Raw genomic sequence first — 18,048 nt, 5'->3', positions numbered from 1 at the left:
GGAGGACCCTCCCTTTTGCACTCTGGCTGGGGAGTGGGCTCGTAGGTCAGGGTTATGTGAAGCTTGGGATGCTCGTCTGCGACAATTTGAACCGTTGGATGTGACCAAAGCTTTGCAGACTGTGGAAAGGAAAAAGAAAGATGATGTTTCTTTTTTGGCACAGCGAGGTTGGTGTTTGTTGACTGCTTATCGTCGGGCTATAGAAGATAGGGATAAGATACAGAAAGAGAAGGCACTCTTGGAAAAAGAGAATTCAGATTTGCAGTCTCGCTTGGCTATGATTCAATGTCAATATCATGCACTGGGAGATCAGGCTCGTAACTACCAAGCTATAGCAGAAAAGGCTGCTGTAAGAGTTGCCAAATATAAATATAGAAAGAGGAGAGGAAAGGTAAATGAACGAAAAGTTCATATGGCCATAGCATCGGCCGGTCCTAAGTGGGACCCGGACACATGGGATGGTGATATCTGGGATGATGATTCTGAAACTGATTATGAGGAAGAGGAAAAACCGCCCAAACGCACAGAGGCACGTCCTCTTCGGCGTCGGCGGATGGAAATGGATGGTAATCATCCTGTAAGGAAAGATGTGATTGAGGATTTTAACCAGCAAGAAATTTCTGACATTTTAGCCCGGGCTACACAAAAGCCTGGAGAAGCCATCATAACCTGGCTTGTTCGCCTATATGATATGGGCGCTACAGGAATTAATCTGGATGCAGGAGATGCTTTTAAATTTGTAATTTTGTCCAATGATCCAGTAATACGGGGAGCTTTCAGAGATTGGAGCATGAATGCTCACCCCCCAAATGATCGTGGACAAGACACTGATGGTACGACTTTATTGGCTCTTGCAGTAAAAGGAGCTCAAGATAAATACCCCACGGATGATATGTGGCCAGACACTAATAGACCCTGGTATACTTTAAAAGATTGTGTTCAAAAGATGAGAGAAGAAACCATGAAGCGGGCTGTGTTTCTGGGGTGTGGTGAAGCTTTAAATGAAATGACTTTAAGTGTCCAGGTGCGAAACAGGTTGATAAAAACTGCACCTCTGGCATACAAACAAATAATTACAACCCTTCTCATGAATGAAACTGAAAGCCCTATATCAACACTTGCAGATAAGATTATGCAGCTAGCAGACTTGGGAGACTGGCAGACAACTGAAAACTCTCCAAGAAGAGAAAAAGAGAAACATTCTTTAAAAAGATAAAATAACTCGAGGTGATATGTTTTTGGCCCTACTCCAGGCAGGAGTACCTAAAGACCAGATTGATGGAGTTGACACTAGAGAATTATGGAAACTATATAAAGAAAAAGGGCTGAATGTAAAACAAGTGAACAGAAGGGACAGTGTAGAGAATGCTTCCAACCCAGTGCCTACTGCACCTAGTGCACCACCTCCTCCCTTGGATCCTCTTCTTGCTGACTTATGTGATTGAGGGGAAGGCCAAACCTCTGTATCGATTAGTGCCACTATAAGAAAAGATATTAGACCACATGTACCAATTAAAATATTTTGGAAGAATGGATCTACAACTAGTGTGAAGGCACTTGTGGATACAGGGGCAGAGGCCACCCTTATCTATGGGAATCCAACTAAGTTTCAAGGTACATCAATTCTGATAACTGGATTGGGAGGAAAGAAATCCAGGCAGTTACCACTAATCTTTCTATGCAAATTGGGCAACTACCCGGCGCACATATCTAGTTATGATTGTACCAATACCAGAATATATAATTGGGATTGATATTCTAAAAGGATTGACATTAAATTTGGCTGATGGACAATACCAATTTGCTATTAGAGCTTTGTCTTTTCATATTAATGCTGTAATTGTGGGATGTTTGCATCATGAAGTAGAAATTCCACCTGCCACGCAAGTGATCAATCAAAGACAGTATCGCATCCCTGGAGGACAACAAGAAATATCTGAGACCATAGAAGATTATTTGGCTGTAAAAGTCCTTCGCAGAGTAACTACAGCCTGGAATAATCCTATCTGGCCTGTTAAAAAAGGTGATGGGACATGGAGAATGACTGTAGATTACAGAGAGCTAAACAAAGTGACTCCGGCTATTCAAGCGGCCGTCCCTGATTTGATTACTCTCATAGAAAAAGTGCAATGTTATCCAGGCACTTGGTATGCAGTCATAGACTTGGCTAATGCCTTTTTCACCATACCTATACCTAAAAGTGTCCAAGAACAGTTTGCTTTCACGTGGCTGGGACAACAATATACCTTTACTAGACTTCCTCAGGGATATGTGCATAGTCCCACTATCTACCATCGACAGGTTGCTGAAACCTTGGCAAAGGTACCTGCTTCTGATGATGTCCAAATAGTACATTATATAGATGATATTATGATCCAAGAAAATGAAGAAGAAAAGGTACAACAACAGTTAGAAAAAGTAATGGACATACTTGAGGAGGATGGATGGAAAACTAATCCAGCTAAAATTCAGGGCCCGAGTTCAAATGTTAAATTTTTGGGAGTACTTTGGAATAATGGAAAACAAGAAATTTTACCTAAAGCTAGACAAAAGATATTAGATTTTGCAGCACCTCGTAACAAAAAGGAAGCACAAAAATTTATTGGATTATTTGGATTTTGGAGGGCACATATTCCACATTTAAGTCGGCTCCTTGCACCTTTATATAAAGTTACCAGGAAAAAATATGAATTTGAATGGGGAATGGAACAAAAAGAAGCTTTTGAAGCAGCCAAGCATGCTATTCAGACTGCTTTAGATCTATGGCCAATTAAACCGGGACCCATTGAGTTACAGGTAGATGTCATTGATCAGTATGCCAGCTGGAGTCTATGGCAAAAACAAGGTGCCCGACGTTATCCTCTGGGATTTTGGAGTCGCAAGCTTCCCTGTTCCAGTGAAAGATATAGTCCCTTTGAAAAACAGTTGTTAGCCTGCTATTGGGCTCTAATAGACTCAGAAAGCCTTACCCTGGGACATGAGGTAATTATGCGACCCCAAATACCCATCATGCAATGGATTCATAGCACGCCTGTTACTCATAAAATTGGACAAGCACAAGAATTTAATATTATCAAATGGAAATGGTATATTCAAGACCGGGCCAAACCTGGCCCAAAGGGGTTGTCTCTATTGCATGAACAAGTGTCTCAATATAGCAGTGAACCAACTGTGTCACCTAAGACTGATATAACAGAATCTCCTGTTAAATGGGGTGTCTCATATGATCAATTGACTGAAGAACAACAAAACCATACGTGGTTTACAGATGGTTCTGCCAAAATGATATCAAGCTCACGGAAATGGAAAGCAGTTGCCTATAACCCATCCACCCAACAAACAATTGTCACCACCGGAGATAATATGAGTAGCCAATATGCTGAACTCTATGCAGTGTATCAGGCACTTCAACAAGAACAGGGGCAACAATGTCATATATATACTGATTCGTGGGCAGTGGCACAAGGTTTGGCAACGTGGATGCCACAATGGAAAAAACATGATTGGAAAATTAATGATAAAGAAATATGGGGAAAGAAATTATGGGAAGACATATGGTTATGGTGTCAAAATACAATTGTTACTGTATTTCATGTTGATGCTCACAGTTCTTTAATTTCTGCAGAACGAAAGCATAATTCTCATGCTAATCAGCTGGTGCAGATTCGTGCAACGCACAACCCAGGCTTAGCACAATGGGTCCACGAAAAGAGTGGACACTTGGGAGAACAAGCTTCATACAGGTGGGCACAACAAAGGGGAATCCTTGTCACCCATGATGATATTGCCACTGCAGTACAACAGTGTCAGTTATGCCAACAGTTAAATAAACGGGGAGTTCCACACCCCTACCAAGGTCATATCCAAAAGGGATTATTTCCCGCCCATACCTGGCAAATAGATTTTATTGGACCATTGCCAAATTCTTGTGGATATACTTATGCCTGCACTGCTGTTGATACATATTCTGGTTATTTATTGGCTATACCAGCTAAAGTGGCCACCCAACAGAGTGCCATAAAATTATTAGATATAATCAAGTTATATTATGGAACACCAAGGCAAATTCAGAGTGACAACGGTTCCCACTTTACAGGTAAGTTGATTCAAACCTATACCAAGGAAAATTATATAGAATGGATTTATCATATACCTTATTACCCCCAAGCTGCAGGCCTCATAGAACGAATGAATGGATTGCTTAAACAACAATTGAAGAAACTTGGTCATGGCTCATTAAAAGGGTGGCACAACCATCTAAGTACTGCTCTAAATGTGTTAAATAACAGGCCACTAGGCCCTAATGAGACTCCTCTGTCAAGGTTGTTACCAGCAAAGATTACAGAAGTGGCAGCCGCCACCCATGAGTTTATGACCTTAACCTATTGGCCCCCTGACTCAGTCTGCTAAACCGCCTTTTAGGTACCCACGGCGAAGCGGCTGGATTGGATTTATCTACTGTTCATTCTATTCAATTGCCCCTAAGAGGCAGTCTATAGTCCCTACTGGGATAGGGTACAATTTCCCAAAAATACCTTTGGTTTGTTAAAAGGACGCTCTGGACTGGCAGCAAAAGGTATTGATGTACTAGGAGGAGTTATTGATCCAGATTATCAAGGAGAAATAAAATTTATATTATATAATGGTAGTGACACAGTACTAACTGTAGAGTCTGGGGAACGAGTGGGGACAATTATTGGTGCTTCCCTCCTGACTCCAAATGTGTCACAAGGACAACCTCCAAGTGAATTAACTAAAAGAGGAATGCAAGGATTTGGGTCTACAGATGGATGGAAACCTGGAGCAAAGGTGTGGGTGAGACATCCACCCAATGCTCACGTGCCGCAGAAGTAGTGGCCCAAGGGCCCACTGCAACGCTCATAGTAATGTATCCAGGAAATGAACAATTATATCATGTTCCTAAAAATTCTGTTTCTTTGCGTGAATAAATATTCCTGCTGTGTTTGCTATGCTGTGCTGCACTTCCATGTCTGCTGCAGACCTACATGCCAACTAATGTCTCCATAGGACAACCTTTGACCCTGCACTGCTGGACCAACTGCTCTACACCAGTGGGACCTATAACCTGGACTATGAATGGCCGAGAAATTTGGTCTCAGAAACATCAAGCAATCTCTCAGTATATCTGACCAGTCACGGAGAACTGGTTATAATTTCTCTATTACCCTGCCTTCTGCTACCCTCTGTGATGGGGGCTGATCTGGACTTCTGCAAGCTAATTTGTTAGGCCTAAGTGTTACCTTATCTAATGTTATCTTTGATACTGTACATGATTTGCAAGATCAAGTTAATAACATTTCATATTCTAAGGGGTTGATGGGTTACCTTGGGGTTTGGGTCCTTTATTGCGAGATAGTTTTATAATTATTGTAGTCATTGGATTTTGGATTCTTGGATGTGCCTTATGTACTTGCGTACGAAGTTCATTGTCTGTGCGTATGGTGTCTTATGGTTAATGGAGGCGCCACGGCCGAATATGTCTTGACATGAGTACAGCCATGTTTGGTCGCTCCATTGACCTACAGCCACCAGCACAAAAGAAATACAAGGCTGCTTTTCTGCGTGGTGGGAACTGGCCCTTCTCTCACGGAGGGAGTTGCAAGTTGTAACATTTCAAGGCTCTTGGGCGTCGTAGCAACGGGATGGACTGGCCATCTGTGCCGGGCTGGGACGATAACCAAAGAGAACAATGCACGTCTGCGAACTACTGGGCTGGGGCGTTAGCCAGGGGCTCAGTGCACGTCGCCACTGATAACCATTTGTGCATAGGAACACTAAATGCTTGCTCTGCAAACTCTGTAATTGCTTACTCTGAAAATTACTGATGGTATAAAAACTGCTGAAACTGAGACCGGGTGAGAGTTCCACCTGTGGAAGGGACACCTTGCCCAGGACGTGTGATCCTTGCCCAGCCGCGTCGATTGACAGGGCTCTCCCGGCAGTGGGGCGTGGATGTTGTGAGTAACTGATTTGATGTGAAGTAATTGATTTGATATGAAGTAATTGATTTGATGTGTTCTCTTTTCGGTCAACCTGGTGTTTCTCTTTCCGGTTGATTTGTGTCATTTCTCTTCAGCCGATGTGGGTGTTTTCCCTTTCCAGTCGGGCTGATGTTTTTTCCTCTTAATATTTGATTTGATCTGTTTGCAGACTGTCACCTTTACTATCCTCTATATAATAAAATATACCTTCAGTCCATTTGTTTGGAGTGGAAAGTGTCTTTTACGTCTCCGATCGAATCCCCGAACCTCTGATAACACGGGGTCTCTGGCCCTCCAGGAAGCAGTGAGACCAATTTTGAGGCCACTCAACAGACCAAGAGTGTAAGACTCAGGGGACCCTGGGGTCTTCTGGGATCCAGGCTGTGGCCTCTCGTCTGACTTCAGTTGAATGTCTTGTCCTGTGGGCAGCAACTTTCTACCCAGGACTGTCAGAGAATCAGGTGGTGGTGAGGGGTGCAGGGGGCAGGATGGTCCTAGTGTTGGTCACACAGTAGCCCTGGGTAATGTGTCTTTATGCACTCTTTGTTTTGCATGTGTCATGCCCTCCAATGCCATCACCCTAATGTGGATATGAAGGGCAGGGATGCACATGCCTGTAAATCAGGTAGAACACCCAATACTCGGGGCCTGTTGTCCAGGACAGGGCTGCCTTGAGGAAACCTCATGAGTACAATGAGCACACAGTACAATCATGAGGCCAATGGCCTGTTGCAATCGTTGTGCAATTGCAGCTTCCATTGATCAGGGACTCCCATGCCAGGGTCTGCTGCTCACTCTGCACATCCTCCAACAGCCCTGTAAGGAAGGCAGGTGGCTCTATGGTACCCAAGGCATGGAGGAGACTGAGTCTCAGGTTTCACATCAGGAGGTCAAAGTCACAGAGCAGCATAAGGGTGGACCTGAAAACCCACTGCCCTCCGTGTAAGTTACTGAGATTACTTATTTTAGAAACACACTCTGCCCACCCTTCCTAGGCTTCTTCTCTGGTGAAGCCACTGGGGTAGAGGGGTGAGCGCCCCCAGGGACCACGGGTGTCACAGGTGTTCATCTGCCAAGGGAAGTGTACTCTGGACACTGCGACCTGAGTCTTGGAGTCCTGGGGTGACGTCCGCACAATGGCTTCCTAAACTGGCTATCGTGACGGGGCTCTGGGCCCTCCCACAGGATGCAGAGCAAACCCCGTGTGAGAGCCCTAGAAGGCAGGTAGGGAGCAGCAGCACCAGCCAGGGCACTGGGAACATTGGTGGCATTTTGCTCGCCTTGCCCCTCCCCACGAGGCATGGAGCGCCCGCGGAGGAAATCCCCAATTCCCCCTCCTCCTTGGGCACAGAAAGGAAGAGTGGAAGCTGCGTGCAGCTTGTGGGGCCGCGGGCCTGGCCGCCTCACCTGACTCGCAGCGCGGACCCGCCCAGCGCAGCGCTAGGATCCAGGTGGAGGCCCCTGCAGGGCGGCCGCGGCTTCAGTTCCGCAGGCGGGCGCCGGGGGGCGCCAGAGGCCGCGGCCGAGGAGGGAACCCGAGCGGGAGGGGGAGCTGGGCAGAGCCCGCCTCCCGGAGATGGTTTATGGATTCTGGGCTTCCGCTTTTACCCTCAAGCTCACACATTCAGACACACACACACACACACACACACACACACACACACACACACCCACCCACAGAAATCTACACACTCACAAAGCCACCCACACAGACAAAACTCACGTGAAAACACAAACTCACACTTCAACTCAAGGCGCACAGATTCTCTCTCTCTCTCTCTCACACACACACGCACACACACACCCAGCACCACGTGCCTGGTTCTCAGCGAGGCCCGTGGATGACTGGGCGGGGCCTCTTCTGGTGGAGGCTGCTCCCTACGGGGCTCAAGGTCCTCACCCGGCGTGCAGCATAGCCCAGATCCTAGGCTCTGGTGTAGCCGTGGAAAGTTTAAATCTGGGCGTCGGGGGCAAAAGGGTTGTTCTGTGGGTTCCTCATTTACCCTCTACTGAACAGTTGGTGGAGTCTGGAGGCCCTTTCCCAAGCTTGTGACATCTTCCAGTCACTTCCTGAGGGATATTGTCATCCCACTGCTTTCTGGCCTCTGTGGTTTCTGGTTAGAAATCTGACATCAATGTTATTGAGGACGGATCCTTTGTTCATGATGAGGAACAGCTCACATCTTTCTTGCTGCTTTCAAAGCAAGAAAGCAGCTCTCTCTGTGTTTTGATGGTTTTCTTGTGATGTGTGTAGGTGTAGGTCTCTGATTTTATCCTACTGGAGTTCACTGAGTTTCTTGGATGTGTAGATTAATGTTTTCCATCAAATTTGGGGAGTATTCAGTTTTCAACATTTCTTTAATATTCCTTGTAGTCCTTTATCTCTCTCTTCTTCTTCTAGGACTCCCATTACGTGTGTGCGGTATGCTTGATGGTGCCCACAGGTCTCTGAATCTCTGCTCACTATTCTTCTTCCTTGTTTCTGTTCCTCGGTCTGGATCAGAGAAGCTGACTGTCCTCGTGTTCGCTGATTTTTCTTCTGCCTTTTCAAATCTGCTTTTGAGTTCCTGCAGTGACCTTTCATTTCAGTTATTGTATTTTCAACTCCAGAATTTCTACTTGGTGCCTTTTTAAAATTTGTGTCTCATTACAGATATTCTTTAGTTGGTGATACGTCATGCTCTAACTTTCCATTAGTTCTTTAGACATGGTTTCTCTTAGTCCTGTGAACATACTGAATTAGCTGATGTGCAGTCTTTTTCCAGCAACTCCACCATCAGGGACTGTTTCCATGGTTGCCTTTTTCCTGTATATGGGCCATACTTTCTTGTTCCTTTGCATGTCATGTAATTTTTTGTTGAAAACGGGACATTTCAAATAAGATAATGTGCCAACTCTGGAAATCAGACTCTCTTTACTCCCTACGGTTTGTTGTTGTGGTTGTTTGTTGTCATCGTAGTTCTTTCTACACTTAGTGACATTTCTTGACTAATTCCATAAAGTCTCTATTCCTTGTGTGTGGCCGCTGAAGTCTCTACTCAGTTAGCTTGGTGGTCAGCTAATGATTGGTTAGAGATTTCCTTAAATGTCTGAACTAATAACTCTCCCAGTCTTTCCTGCACAGAGGTGTTCTCTGTGTGTTTTGGGACATACTTTAAACACTCTGCTGGGCATGGAATTTAGAGTTTACAACTTTCCCTCAGCCGTCAATTCTTGTTTGCACAGAACCTCAAGGTCAGCTAGAGGGGAGAGCTTAGGGCCCCCCCATGTCTTTCCTGAGCATGCACAGCTAGACACAGCCCTACACACATGCATGGCCTCCTAAATTCCCAGGAATGTGTCAGAGCTTTTCAAAGCCCCTGTGGACACCTCATGCCCCAGATTCTCCTTTTAAGCTGTGTGGTTAGTGTATCATTGCCCCAACAGTTATCCATTGTCTCAGGCAGCTTTGATTTTCAACAGTGGCCTATGGTTACCTTCAACAAACTCTCCTGAGAAAAGGATGTTTGCACGAAGGGAGCTCTCAGGTCACACAGAGACAGCCCTGCACACGGGGTCTTCCAGGGAACCCCCAGCCAGGGAAATAGTGACAATTCTTTGGGAATGAGGCTTTGAAAATGCTCCATGTCCTGTGCTCCCTCAGGAGGCTTCTCTGGGAATGTGGGCGGTTCTTTTCAAGACTCCTGCTGAGTCAGAGAGTGGAGGAGAGGACCAGACAAGTGGAATTGCCACAAAGCTTGCTGTACATTCTGAGATTCAGCCATGTGTCTTGGAAAAAAATGCTCCTGAGTAGCCATGAGCTTTTCATTTATTCCGAGACTTCTGAAAAAGTAACTAACCATTTTGCCTGTTTTATCATTGCTCCTCTGGAGTGGCCAATTCTCAGAGCTCTGCCATTTTTGCTGATATCACTGCTCCCCTGAGGGGTGTTTATGAGACTTTAGGTATCTGAAAATGTCTCCATTCATACTTGACTAATAGTTCAGCTGGGTATAGAATTCTAGATTGGAAATATATTTCCAGCAGATTTGTAAACACTTTTCTCATTGTCTTCTACCTCAGGGGTTGGTTTTGATAACTCTTATGCTAAACAAATTCCTAAAACTTAGACTTCTTTCTTCTTAATAACTTTGCAAGTCTTTAAGTTCTTGTTATGGTCACTCTGCAAAGCAGGAGAAACCCCCAGACACAAAATTTGATTTGGATGTTGACTGATGACACCATTCCCACAACAAGAGAGTATAAAAAGCTTTACTGTTTGCATCACTGAGGTCTCTGGGCAGAGCAGGACTGGCCTCTCAAGCAGGTCCAAAATGGTTTGAGAGAGCCAGGAAAGGAGACTGGCCTGGACATTTACTGTGGTTTGGTGATGGGCTGTGGTGAGGCTCACTTTTATGGGCAGTGGCTTGGTGGTTTGAAACTCTAGTAGAGACCAAAGGAGAGAGCACTAGGATTTATTATCAGCTGGTCCTGATTTGGAGACGAGGAAAGAGACTGAGATGGTACTTAAACCTGTCAGAAGTGAAACATCAAACACTCCTGATTGTGGAGAAGAAGCCCAGCTAGCCAGATGCCCTGACCTTCCTGAATGAGCCTCCTCTGCCTCCGGCTTCCTTCCTGGTTGGCAGGAACTTGAGACCACTCCCCTTGGGCTAGAGGAATACCTAGTCTTTTATCAATGCTGGGCTGCTCCCCTGGCATCAGGGGCCCCCTCGCCCTGGGAAAGGTCGTTCCTGCAAGGGACCCACAAGCCATGCCTGTTTGTGCTTTTTAGAGGCCTCTGAGGTGGAGAGGAAGGGAAAAAGGCCCAGGGGCTGGGTCGCCAGCTCCTGAGGAAGTTGTGGCTGGGTTGGTTCCCAGCCTCTGACGTCCCCAAGTCTTAGGACCATGAATGACAAAGTATCAATAAATCTACAGAATTGCTGCTTCTGCAGGCCCACCTGCCTCCTCTCAGGGGCCTCACCTCTTCACAAACCCAGTGTGGCCCTGTCCACATGCCCTGGCCCGACAAGCTGAAGGAACACCCCTATCCTACCACCAAGCCCTGACATGACAGTGGATACTCTGGAGAGACTGATGGGGGCCATGGATTGCTTTCCGACTCAGTGCCAAGGGACAGACCAAGTTCTCTGAGCGCTGAGAGCTGGGAGGTCCCTGTCATGAGGGCACCTGGAAGACACTGGTGGGACCCCTGTCAGGGATGCTGTTGGGTGGGGCTCCTCTGACAACCAGGCCTGGAGGGGCTGCTTCTGCCCTGAGTGTGTGTGGTCCCCAAACTGTTACCTAAATTTAGCAAGGGCTCTGCCCAAAACCCAGGTAAGCAGACAGTCATTAGAAAACCCTGGGCACTGCCCTTGTGCTCAGTCTAGAGACAGTCAATTGTGGAGGTGGAGACAGGTGGAGAAGATGGCAGTACCTGTCCTTGGCTGGGGTGCCAGGCTAGTAATGTCATGGCCTCAGAGTCAGAGCAGGAAGACAGGACCCAGCAGCCAACTGATACATCATCTCATTGGCTGAAGGGGAAACAGAAGCCCAGGGCAGGGGGAACAGGCCCAGGATCACAGAGCATCCTGGCAGAGCAAGGAAGAGAGCTAGGGTGTCTTCCTTCAAGGTCCCCATGTGGCCTCCTTCCCTCTGCTCATCCCACTGTCACATGGGTCCAAGGCTGACCCTTGTCCCTACACATGCCTGCAGCCCCAAGGGCTCATTTCCTGCCCATGACCAAGCCTCCTGAGAGCCCAGCCTGACCCAGCCACTCAGATGACAGTGTCCTGGGTCGGAGCCCTGACAATTGTCCTGCAGCTCCAGCCTGGCCATGAGCAACTCCTACTTGGGGGACTGGTCTGGAGCATCCCAGAGGGGCTGGAAAAGTGGGACTATCCTATCTTGGGGTGACTGAGAGGCTCAAGGAGGTGCTCAGCCCTGGACTGCCCTCAGGCTTCCCAGGGAGGGCTCGGGCACCTGAGCACTCAGCCTGGTGTTAACCTGGCAGATGATTTCCCAGCCAATCCAGACTTCCCCACCTATCGGGGTGTTGTAGATGAAGTGGGGCAGCACACTTGGTGGTGCGGGCTGAGCTGCTGGCCCCAGGTGCATGGCGGGTGTCACTGGGCCTGAAATCTGGGTATCCAGGCTGAGTGGGGCCCTTCCCATCCCCACCAGGGCCTCACTGATGGCTCTCAGAAGCCTATTCTAGCTCCTCCCGGCAGGAGCCAAGACCTATGTACAGATTTTTGTCAGCAATTTGAGTGGCTAGTGTTGGATCTCCATGAGGGGAGTAGGGGGTAATTTTTAGCTTCTGAGTCTCAGTATGCCTGTCTCTCAAATGGGGTCAAATGCCACGTGAGGCTGGATCAGGGAGGGGTAGGAGCTGGCTCTAGGGAGGCAACTAATGCTTCATCCCTGCCAGGAGCTGATCAGGGAAATCAGGTGGGACTCAAGCCAGGTTGGAGCCATCACACTGGTTTATTGTACATCCGGGTACCCTTAAGGAGTAGGTTGGGGGCTTGGTGCCCCCCTCTAGCGGGTAACAGCACAGAGCTGGTAGGGGGACGGGGTCACCAGGAAGCCAAAGACACCATGGTCACTGGGGCGGGGCTGCCCAGCGGGCACCGAGAAGCTGAAGCGCTGCAGGAGGCAGGTGAAGAAGAGGAAGAGCTCCATGCGGGCCAGGGGCTCCCCGAGGCACGAGCGGCGGCCTGTGGGTGGGTATGGGGGGGTCAGTGAGCCTGGGGACCTGGGCTCTGTGCCTCCAAGACTCCCTCAGGAGGGGGCAACAAGCCAGGCTCCCCACAGGCACCTGCTGAGAAGGGCATGAAGGCCTCCTGCTTGACGAAGCGGCCCTGGGCATCCAGGAAGTGCTCAGGGTGGAAGCGGAAGGGCTTCTTCCAGACGGTCTCGTCCTTCAGCACCGATGACAGGTTGGTGATGAGCGTTGTCCCCTGGCAGGAGATGCCTAGCATGAGTGGGGCCTGGGCTGGGGGTTGCCTGGACCCCTGCCACCAAACATGCATAGGCTACAGTTTCTGCCTGGCACACACTTGGACTCTTTCAAGTCAACCTCAGCCTAAGAATCTTCTTGGCACCTTCCCTGTCCCCATGTTAGGGGCAAGTGACAGGCCTCCCATGGGCGCCCTCAATGACACCTGTCCCTCCATGCACAGCTCCTCCAACACACTGCAGCATATTTTAGTTTTTCTTAGTCCTCCCCCACTGGGGGCTCTGAATAGACAGGGCTGGCCCTGCCCCTGCTTCATCCCCACACCCACCCAGGATGGACAGTGGGTGCCTGTGGAAATGAGGATCAGGTGGCTTGGATTCCAGTCTTGGTCCCATCTGGTAATGGCCACGCTGGGGCTATCAGGGGGCAGGTGGAGCTGAGCTGCAGTGAGGAGGGCCACAGGCCTACCTTGGGGATGAGGAAGCCCTGCACTTCGATGTCACGGGATGTCACGTGGGGCACACCCATTGGGATAATGTCCCCAAAGCGCTGCACCTCATGGACCACGGCCATGGTGAAGGGCATGTGGGCCTGGTCCCCCATCTCTGGTCGCCGTGCCTGCCCTGTCACCTCATCGATCTCCTCTTGGACACGGCCTGGACAGACAAGGCCCCCAAAGTGGTCAGAACACAGGTGGCTGGACCCCAACCTCCTCCCGATGCCTATGTAGGCTCTATGCCCACGTGGAGGAGAAGGTCATTATGACCTTTGGCCAGGGTCCAGCCACTGCTCAGAGCTCCTGGTGGCCAGACCAAGCTCAGGGTCCCCAGCCTGTCCCTCTCCTCCCTGGCCCATCCCACTGGGTCCCCAGGCTGGACTCACGCTGCACGTCCGGGTACAGGATCACGAGCAGGAGGGCCCAGGCCAGCGTGGTCGAGGTGGTCACCATCCCAGCAGAGAACAGGTCAGCCACCACCAGGCGTAGGTTCTCATCACTGAAGCTGCTCTCAAGGTTCCCCTTGGCCTGGGACAGGCAGAGAGGGTAGGCTCAGGGGCAGAGGGAGGAGCCACCAAATAGCCTCCCACGCTGCACCTATTAATCCAACTGCCTTGATCACTGGGTGATACACAGGCCTCACCTAGCCCAGGCTCCCCTCATGGGCCCTCAACCCACAACCTCTGTCCTTGTCCCTGGCAACTCACCTTCTCCACCTCGTCCAGGAAGGCATCAGTCAGGTCTCGGGGAGGCTGCGCCGGGTCCCGGGTCATCCTGTGCTCAGCAATCAGCTCATCCATCAGGTCCATGAAGGCCTTATGACCTGGAAAGACCTTGGCGACCAGCCCCGGGATGCACAGGAGCATGGGGATCGCGTTCAACACCTGTGTTGGCCATAGATGTGGAGCCCTGGGTCCTCCCTGTGCTCAAGTGTTCACCTCCAACAGTCATGTCCCAGCCGCCTCTAGGGTGTCCTCACTATTGACCTGGTTCCTTCCTAAGTTCCGACCTCCACCCTTTCTCCTGGCCTTGTCCCCAAATATATAAACCTAAAATCTACATCTCATGGGTTCTGGTGGCTTCCAACGTGGGAGGTACAGGTTCCTTAGCCCTCTCCTGGGCCCTGCTGATCCAACACCCCTCTTCCAAATCCTCCTCCGTGGAGGCCCACTGCAGGTGCAGGTCTCCTCCATGGAGCTTGCCTGTGTGACCCCTTGGACCCTCCACCCTCGCACCTCGGGCAGGAAACCAGTCTCCTCTTTCAGTAAGTACTCTGTGAGGTCCAATAGCTTGAGGAAGCGCAGGTCCTTGTACTCGAAGCGGCACCCGAAGGTGAGGGAGGCGATCACGTTGCCCACCGCTTTATTCAGGAGGGCGTTGGGGCTAAAGGGGCGTCCTGGGAGGGGACGGTGCAGGTCAGGGTGTCGCCTCCATCTCCTCTTCCCAGCCTCCATCCCTGTCTCCTGTCCCTCAGCCCAGCACTCACCGGCCTGGTCTGAGAAGGCGGCACAGAGGCACGAGGCCTCCTCGGTCACCCACTGCTCCAACGACTTCTTGCCCAGGCCGAAGTTGCGCAGGGTGGACACGGAGAAGCGCCGCTGCTCCCGCCACCCGTGTCGGTAGCGCGCCATGATCACCCCTAGGGGCGGGCGGATGTGGGCGTGGCTCCGGTGTGCCCTGGCCCCACCTCTGCGAGCACACCTTGCTCACGGGCTCGCCTGCCCTTCGGTCTCTGCCATGGACCAGCTCCGCTCCCCGCCTCAGTCGGTACCTCCCCCGCCCCTTACCCTGCACGTACCACCGCGCCGCCTATTTTGCCCACACTAACCTCATTCCCGCCAGCCACATCACCAGGTCCCGCCCACTTTACACCCCCTTCCATCTGGAAACAGGTCCCACCCTCTGCCCGCCCACATTGCTCGCCAGCTCTCCCCACTGCGGGAAGATCTTGGCCCCACTCTTAGCTCTGTCCACCCTGACCTTCTTCCGCGCAAGGAAGGTCCAGACCCGCCCCTGCCCCGCCCACACTGACTCCACCCTCCTCATTCCCGCCACCCGGAGGTCCCCTTCCTGCTCACAGTGGCCCGGGTCTCGCCCACTCCCTGTAAGGCCCCTCCCTCTGTCCAGCCCACAGCCACCTCCCCACACTTGACTGAGGCTCCTGCCTCCGCCTGCCGCTCCTTCAAATTCACTGACTCTTCCCTGCAGCACAGGCCCACCACCCTCCCTCGGCTTGGCCCGCACTGCAGGCCCAGTCCCCGCCGGGCTGCGGTCCTCCCCTCCTCTGCTTGCCTTCAGAGCGCAGCCCGAAGCCCAGGTGCTCCATGAAGGGCACAGGTGGGCGGTCGGAGGTGTCCTCGCCGCGGTCCACCAGCGCCTCGCGCATGGCTGCCAGTCCGTTGAGCACGACCACGGGCGTCCAGCCCAGCTCCAGGCTGAACACGTCCCCGAAGCGTCGCCGCAACTGCAAGTCGAAAGTCAAGGGCGTTCCACAAGCCGGCCCCACCAGGCTGGGGGCCTCAGTCTCCTGGCCCTAGCCTTGGGGGACACTGAGGTGCCAGCAGCGAGGGGGTGAAAGGGCTCTATCTGGTCACAGTGATGCTGGGGGTCACAACCTGCACAGCTGAGGACCTCACATTGGATCAGACCCCCCAGCTATGACTTTACAGAGGTCACCAACATTGTCAGGAGGCCGAGTTAGCATCCCATTTTACAGGTGAAGAAATGGGATGTTTCTTCATCCCATGAGGGTCACGGAGGTGAGCAGTGAGGCCCTAGGTCTCACATCAGCAAAAGATTTGAACCTGGTCACTGTCCATTCTCAACCTCAATTTCCTGACTAAATGGGGCTCATGACCAGACTCCCCTCCGCCAATCTCAAGACATCTCCTCCTGATGTCCTCAGAAGGGACACAGGCTCACATAACTTAAGCTCTGTCCCACTGGATCCCAAACCCACAGCCAAGACCCACCCCCTCCAGGCCTTGGCCCACTCTGACCTTTGATTGGAAAATTCAAACTGTCGTCCAGGCCCTGCACAGATGCCCTCCCCCAGGAGGCCTCTCAAATCTGCCTCCTCCTTTCCACCCAGCTCCCTGTCCAGCCTGTGGCTTCACCCACCACCCACTGTCTGCTGCTAGGTGGGGTCCCCTGGGCTTCTGTGCCCACCCCCACCTTCCTCACCCGAGTAAAGCAGCAAAGTGTGTCCTGGAAGTCCACCTGCAGCAGGTTGCCCAGCCCAGGCAGGGGCATGGGGCCTGGTGGGTAGCGTGGGGCCCAGCGTTGGCGCCGGTGCATCAGGTCCACCAGGAGCAGGAATATGGCCACGGCCACGGCCAGGGGCCCCAGTGTCTCCCCAGTCAGCAGCCCCATGGCTGCCTCAGTGCACACTGGGCTCCTCTGGACACACTGGCACCCCTCACCACACCAGGACCTAGGACCAAGCCAAGCAGGGCACTCTCACCAACCCTGAGGGCTCGACCAGCCTGGGCCCTCTTTATAAAGGGATCTGAGACTGGCCTTTGCTCTCTGCTCTGAACCAACAGGTTGGGATAATTGTCCCTTCAGAGGTGCAGGGAGCAGATAGGGAAGGCAAGGTGCAGGGGTGGCACAGAAGTCCTGTCCCTCCCCCTTCTCCCTGTGCTTACCCAGGGTCGGGGGTAGAGAAAATGGAAGTCCCCACCCCAAGCATGACTCCCCAGCATTGTACAGGCTCCGAGGAAGAACCAGCGGTCTTTGGACTAGATCCTGCCATCCACCTGTCACATTAGCCTCACATTCCCTAATGCAGTCACAGCCTCGTCCCCAGAACACATTCCTGCCTTCCCATATCTCACCTGCCTCCTTCTGAGTGACCTTCACCTACCAGGTGTGTTACTGGCACTCTCAGGGAGGTCACAATGATCAGAGGGTCAATGGGTGTGGGGGTGAAATTCTCCTGGCCCTCACTTCACACCAGTACATTCAATACACACAGACACGGTCCTACACTCACAAACCACACACACGTTCAGACACTACCCATATGCTCACAGACTGACACACAAGCACTTGCACACACACGAACACACCCACAAGACGATGTACACACACACTTTAATACATGCACCAGGCACACACAAACACACACACACGGACCCAGCACTCTTCTCAGTGTTTGCCAGGAGCTAACCCCCCGCTCCTGCCACCTGGAGGCTGCCGACAGTGATGCTGAGGACCTTCAACTGGCTGGCTGCTTACTCAGCTTCCTGGGGTTCAGCTTCATCTTCACATAGTGACCCAACAGCCAGTTCGATGGCCAGGAGACCCTTCCTAAGTGTTACAAACTGGGCCTTTGACCTCCTAGCTCTTGAGGCCACCCAGGTGATGAATCTTCTCGTGCCTGTGTCCACTTTCCTGACTCAGAGAAATGTGGGGTGGGCACTCGCCCTTGTTGACTGAGCTGCCAGGAAGCTCAGGGGACTAGGGTGTCAGCATAGGCTGTGACTCTGTCCCCAGAGGAGGGGGCCTGGTTCCCTCTCCTCATTATCATTTGTCCTTGAACATCAGCTGCTCAAATTCTTTCCAGAAGACAAGGGGATGGAAACCAAGTGGGGATGATGTAATTTCTC

General features: G+C 51.1%; 1 protein-coding gene across 3 annotated transcripts; it reads right to left on the bottom strand.

Moving 5' to 3' along the window:
* Positions 1-12,437: 12,437 nt before the first annotated feature.
* On the bottom strand, positions 12,438-15,282 carry LOC101389738 (cytochrome P450 2D14-like). Of its 3 annotated transcripts, XM_087448829.1 has the most exons (8): positions 15,267-15,282; positions 14,925-15,077; positions 14,674-14,834; positions 14,146-14,322; positions 13,825-13,966; positions 13,411-13,598; positions 12,802-12,943; positions 12,438-12,700 (listed from the first exon to the last, which is right to left on the bottom strand). In XM_087448829.1, the coding sequence occupies exons 2-8, from the start codon at positions 15,067-15,069 to the stop codon at positions 12,522-12,524; spliced, it is 1,134 nt and encodes a 377-aa protein (XP_087304955.1). In that variant the 5' UTR covers positions 15,070-15,077; positions 15,267-15,282; the 3' UTR covers positions 12,438-12,521. The 3 variants fall into 3 exon arrangements, with proteins under 3 accessions (XP_087304955.1, XP_087304956.1, XP_014648755.2); XM_087448830.1 differs by lacking the exon at positions 15,267-15,282 and having other exon boundaries at positions 14,146-14,271; positions 14,925-15,197; XM_014793269.2 differs by lacking the exon at positions 15,267-15,282 and having other exon boundaries at positions 14,925-15,196.
* Positions 15,283-18,048: the final 2,766 nt, after the last annotated feature.

This window comes from Ceratotherium simum, chromosome 25 (genome assembly GCF_057802395.1).
Source record: "Ceratotherium simum simum isolate JZ-2026a chromosome 25, ASM5780239v1, whole genome shotgun sequence".
Classification (NCBI taxonomy): domain Eukaryota; kingdom Metazoa; phylum Chordata; class Mammalia; order Perissodactyla; family Rhinocerotidae; genus Ceratotherium; species Ceratotherium simum.
The sequence above is the reverse complement of the archived record's forward strand: the minus strand, read 5'-3'. Positions and strand labels throughout refer to the sequence as shown.

What these genes read in the sequence shown, in the direction of transcription:
- LOC101389738 (XM_087448829.1), bottom strand. Translation starts at nt 15,069, where the DNA reads ATGGCGCGCTACCGACACGGGTGGCGGGAGCAGCGGCGCTTCTCCGTG. An exon ending in TCCTGGACGAGGTGGAGAAG is followed by an intron (nt 13,967 to 14,145) that starts GTGAGTTGCCAG and finishes TGCCTGTCCCAG; the next exon opens with GCCAAGGGGAACCTTGAGAG. An exon ending in CCTGTACCCGGACGTGCAGC is followed by an intron (nt 13,599 to 13,824) that starts GTGAGTCCAGCC and finishes TTGTCTGTCCAG; the next exon opens with GCCGTGTCCAAGAGGAGATC.